This window comes from Octopus bimaculoides, chromosome 4, assembly GCF_001194135.2.
Source record: "Octopus bimaculoides isolate UCB-OBI-ISO-001 chromosome 4, ASM119413v2, whole genome shotgun sequence".
In the NCBI taxonomy this organism is placed as follows: Eukaryota; Metazoa; Mollusca; class Cephalopoda; order Octopoda; family Octopodidae; genus Octopus; species Octopus bimaculoides.
Genome location: NC_068984.1, coordinates 141,257,424 through 141,263,039, shown reverse-complemented (window position 1 = coordinate 141,263,039; position 5,616 = coordinate 141,257,424). Strand labels below are relative to the sequence as shown.

Sequence of the window (5,616 nt, the reverse complement as noted above, 5' to 3'; positions counted from 1 at the left end):
GCGGTACGGTCCATGATCTTTACCTCCGCCGTAAATAGTTCAAAATGTAAACAATAATAAACCATAAAATAAATTTTTATTTTTCAAAAGAAAATAAAACTAACAGAGATGTACTTGCATAGCAAGTGACCTGATCTGAGATCGTGTGCTGGAACGAAATCCTCACTATGACACCATGAACACTTCGTAATTATATCTTTTTATCATAGAAACCACTTCGAATATCATTTTTGCAAGGTTAAAGTGATTTCTCTTGTGCTGTAAACCATCTACCATTTCTGTGGTGCCACGTCCTTCTCTTGATGTTCAGAGCACGTGTTTATTTTGCTTAATGACTAACCTAGCGCTGATTCCTTTGTTTATTTAATCGAATATACCTGAGAATCTATTCCCAGTATACCCGAGAATAACGTAAAGGATAGACGTGTACCCTTTCCGTTATTCTCAGACTGAATCAGCGGAACAGGATGAGAGACAAAGATGAATTTTTCAATTACAAGTACAATTCCGCCAACAGCTTCTGCCGACCTAATTTCACTCACAGGGCTATGGTTAAAGCAGTTGCTCGAAATACCACGCAGCAGGATCGAACACGAGATCTCTTAATTACGAATCGAGCATTTTAACTACATAACTGTAACTAATACTAACAACCAATGAACGGAGTTGAAATGAAGAATCAGAACCTTGTATAAGGGAAATAACTCTACAGCTTTACATTGAATTTTCTGATTGAAGTGAAATGCGTGTGTGTGGTTTAAGTGAATGTGTTGAACAGTCAGAACGAATTTATTCATTTATTTGATCAGCAGTTCATGGGTCTTCGTTGTTTGTCGACGAGTGTTCCGTTATTCGATCGACTGAATTGACAGTGTGTGTGTGTAATTGTTAAGAGGACAACAAACGTTACGACAAGGCAAACATCTCAAGTCATATACATTATTATTATTATTATTATACCACTAAGCATTTCGCCCGGCGTGCTTACGATTCTGCCAGCTCACCGCCTTATGATAATTGAAGTAATATTGCTAGAGCTACACTTTGTCTGTCTTTATGTTCTGAGTTCAAATTCCGCCGAGGTCGACTTTGCCTTTCATTCTTTCGGGGTCGATGAATAAAGTACCAGTTGCATTCTGGAGTCCATCTAATCGACTGGCCCCCTCCCCACAAATTTCGGGCCTTGTGCCTAGAGTAGAAAATATTCTTTACATTACATTAAGGCAGCGAGTTGGAAGAATCGTTAGCACGCCGGGCGAAATGCTTAGCGGTATTTCGTCTGTCTTTACGTTCTGCGTTCAAATTCCGCCGAGGTCGACTTTGCCTTTCATCCGTTTGGGGATCATTAAATTAAGTACCATTGAAACACTGGGGTCAATGTAATCTACCAGTCCCCTCTCCACAAATTCGAGGTCTTGTACTTCCAGTAAAAAGGATTATTAAATTTTGTAGTAATGGAAGTCATGTACCTTACACCGAGTTGTCTCCCCTCTACCGTACTCTGCGGATATTATTAGTGAGTAGAGCTGAGTTCTGAGTTTAAATTCCGCCGAGGTCGACTTTGCCTTTCATCCTTTCGGAAGCGATAAATTAAGTACCAGTTGAGTATTGGGGTCTATGTAATTGACTTACCCCCTTCCCAAAACATTTCAGGTCTTGTGCCTATAGCAGAAAGTGATTAGCTATCTATGAACAAAGCCGTTCCGCTGTGACCATCACATCCTGTCTTTTGAGACGCAACGTATTAAGTCGTCAAGTATGAAATGTGTAGAACAGAAAAAAAGATTGCTAATGTTTTATAAATACAAGGAATAGTTTTATTCATCAAAGTATGCGCCCATATTGTCAATACACTTTTGCTATTTCAGCGGTCGCCTGTACAGCCCGGAACTGTAAAAGCCTGGCAATCTAGAATCAATAATATCTTGGAATGCCTGTTTTACATCATCGTCGGGATTAAATTTTTTTCCAATCAAAAAGTTATCCAAATTCTGGAAGAAGTGGTAGACCGTGGGGCAAGATCAGGATTGGTGGATAATGAACTTTCAACAGCAACTCTTCTAGTTTCGCCAATGTCATTTTTGCGATGTATGGTCTGGCGTTGTCTTGTAATAAAATAGGAGTGGACCTGTTGACTAATCTAGGCTGTTTTCTTTGTACGTTTCTGCGTCATTTGGTCCAGTTGGCTGCAGTATACTTTGGCCGTGATTGATGAGCCAGGCTCAATGAAATCATAATGTCTTGTTTCTTTTTTATAAATAGTAACCATTTAGTTTGGTTGTGGAAAGTTAATGCTGTTCCGTCTGGTTGGCCATACGTTCCCTTCCCCCTTACCTGACGGAGTTGTTGGCACACCGGACAAAATGCTTAACAGCTCTCCACTTGGCTTGACCTTCTGAGTTCAAATTCTACTTAGAACACGATCCTTTCAGGGGTCGAGGAAATAAGTAATCTTCCTGCAAATTTTAGGTCTTGTGCTGCTTATTGTTGAAAGAATTGTTATAAATCACTGTTCAAATCTTGTGGGTCAACTTAACCCTTTAGCATTCAGATAACCTTAAATGAAATGTAATGCTTATTTATATTCTCACTGTTTTGAATTAATCATGCTTTATCTTGTAGCTTCATGATTTCGAAAATGTGATTGTATATTTTCTAGAATGACAAGGTAGAGTAGGTGTGAGAGGCTGGATCTGGCTGGTCTAAATACTGAAGGGTTAATCTTTCAATCTACCAGGGTTGACAAAATAAAGGACCAGTTAAACACAGAGGTTAATTCTATCAACTGCTTGTCCTTACTCTGCTTAGGCCCATGTAGAAATCAAAATGGTGACAGGGTTAGGGGACACACATAGAAATAATAGTAACATAAGGCAAATTTTAAATACTTTATTATTTCAAGTTATAAGTAAAGGGAATTTGAAGGAGAATGAAGATCAACGAATTTCTTGATTGCTGCACTTGCAAAAGTTTCATTCTGAAAAAGGGGGGAAAAGAATACCAATCACAAGAAAAATCTCAATAAAGAATTTAATGAAGAGGTTTTGGACTGGAAACATTGGAAACATAGACAGAGGAGGAATGAAATGGATACCTTGACTAATGGACTCTCTTTTACTCTTTTACTTGTTTCAGTCATTTGACTGTGGCCATGCTGGAGCACCGCCTTTAGTCAAGCAAACCGACCCCAGGACTTATTCTTTGGATGCCTAGTACTTATTCTATCGGTCTCTTTTGCTGAACTGCTAAGTTACGGGGACGTAACCACACCAGCATCAATTGTCAAGCAATGTTGAGGGGACAAACACAGACATATATATATATATATATATATATACGACGGGCTTCTTTCAGTTTCCGTCTACCAAATCCACTCACAAGGCTTTGGTCGGCCTGAGGCTATAGTAGAAGACACTTGCTCAAGGTGCCACGCAGTGGGACCGAACCCGGAACCATGTGGTTGGTAAGCAAGCTACTTACCACACAACCACTCCTGCACCTATAAATTTTCAGCAATGAATCACCAGACATGTTTCTCTTATGAAACATTGAACTTCAAATAAAGAGACTTTTTATTGTTTGGTCAACTTAATCCATCACTTGACTTAATATCACTATCAGGCAATATGGAAACCTTTAGCAGGTCCCACTCCTTTGCAAGTATTCAGAGTAGGTCACTGATTTGAGGATACCTACCTCTCTTCCACTTCACCAGTCTAGGCCCTGAAAAAAATAAAGGGCCATGTACAACTGCCCTTCTCTCCCTAATAAAGTACTCTTTTTAATAAGCCCACTGGCTATTTGTGACAGCTGTAATTCTATGTACATCACAAGTGGAGGAATTGCTGCTATTTCTTGCCTCCGGGCGTCTACCACTGACAAAGTCAAGGAAGGCTGAAATCACATGACTTGGCAGTCACAGCTGTGGCGATGGTGGATGATTATCTCCCTCTAGCGATATAAACAAGAGTGCTTATATGCACCACAAATCCATATGAGAGGTTCTCTCATGGTAACTAATGCAGTATTGTGTGTTCTAACACAACATCCACTTTTAAGTGGGGATAAACATTACCTTCTGCTGTTATTAGTTCTTTTATTTGTTTTAATTGTTAGACTGTGGCCATGATGGAGCAGTGCCTGGAAGGGTTTAGTGAGTCAAACTGACACCAGTATATATTTTAAGTTCAAGGCAGCGAGCTGGCAGAATTATTAGCATGCCAGGCAAAATGTTTCGTGGTATTTTATCCATCTGTACTTTCTGAGTTCAAATTTCACTGAGTTGATTTTACCTTTCATCCTTTTGGAGTCAGTAAAATAAGTACCAGTTATGCACTGGGGTCAATGGAATCGATTTAGTTCTTTCCTCCAAAATGCTGACCTTGTGCCAAAATTTGAAATCAATATTTATTTTAAGTCTGATACACACACACATGTATACACACATCGTCGTCATCATCATCACTTAACGTCCGCTTTCCATGCTAGCATGGGTTGGACGATTTGACTGGGGACTGGTGAACCAGATGGCTACACCAGACTCCAATCTGATCAGGCAGACACATAAATAATATATAAATATAAATATACATATATATAATATACATAAATATACATACATATAAATATATATATACATACGCACACATATATATCTCAATATCACATGTCATGTATATATCTCAATGATTATTTATCATGTAAAAAGCACCCAGCACCCTCCGTAAAGTGGTTGGCATTAGGAAGGGCATCCAGCTGTAGAAACCATGCCACAACAGACAACTGGAATCTGGACAGCTCCCTGGCAGGCCAACTCCAAGTCAAACTGTCCAACCTATGCCAGCATGGAAAAAGGATGTTAAATGATGATGATGATGACAACAATCTTTTGACAATAAAAAACCAAAATCAATTCTTACCTGAGTAATGGACACAAATTTATCAAGTTTGAGAAGAGGTGAAAACGCTTTGATTGTAGTGGAATCGATGTGTATGGACTCACAATAGCAGACAAATAACTGGGCAAGAATTCTAAAGATTTGGCAATAGGTCAGAACTGAATGAAGAGAAAACAAGAAATAATATAGAATAGGAATTGGAAAAAATTTAAGACTGTATTTAATCATTACAAGACAAAACAGACATAGAGAATATGTATTTAACAGAAGACAGAATAAATAATGGATACTCAGAGACAAACATCATTTGCAGTTCTATATTTAAGAGACAAGGTATTATGTACATTATTTACATTTTACGGATATTTGTCTTCATCTTGTTTGTTGTTAACACAACATTTCGGCTGATATACCCTCCAGCCTTCATCAGGTGTCTCATGGAAATTTCAAACCGGAGTTCTCATTCCTAAGGTATTTTTCGATGTTATTAAAAGCACTTAGTCCACTCTGCTGAGTGGTTGGCATTTGGAAGGGCATCCAGCTGTAAAAATCCTGCCAAAACAGTCACAGAAGTCTGGTGCAGGCTTCTGCCGGGCCAGTTCTTGTCAAACTGTCCCATCCCTGCTAGCATGGAAGGTGGATGTTAAATGAAGATATATATATATATATATATATAATCATCGCTTAATGTTCGTCTTCCATGCTGGCATGAATATAT

General features: G+C 38.7%; 1 protein-coding gene across 1 annotated transcript in view; it reads right to left on the bottom strand.

Annotated features, from left to right (window-relative positions):
- Positions 1-2,874: 2,874 nt before the first annotated feature.
- The window catches only part of LOC128247642 (proteasome assembly chaperone 1-like), a 3,785-nt gene continuing 1,043 nt past the window's right edge, over positions 2,875-5,616 (bottom strand). The window contains exons 2-3 of the mRNA XM_052967548.1: positions 4,920-5,056; positions 2,875-2,977 (exon numbers count right to left, since the gene is read on the bottom strand). Of these exons, the coding sequence (XP_052823508.1) occupies positions 2,903-2,977; positions 4,920-5,056 (212 nt within the window). The 3' untranslated portion in view covers positions 2,875-2,902. The remainder of the gene's footprint in view (positions 2,978-4,919; positions 5,057-5,616) is intronic.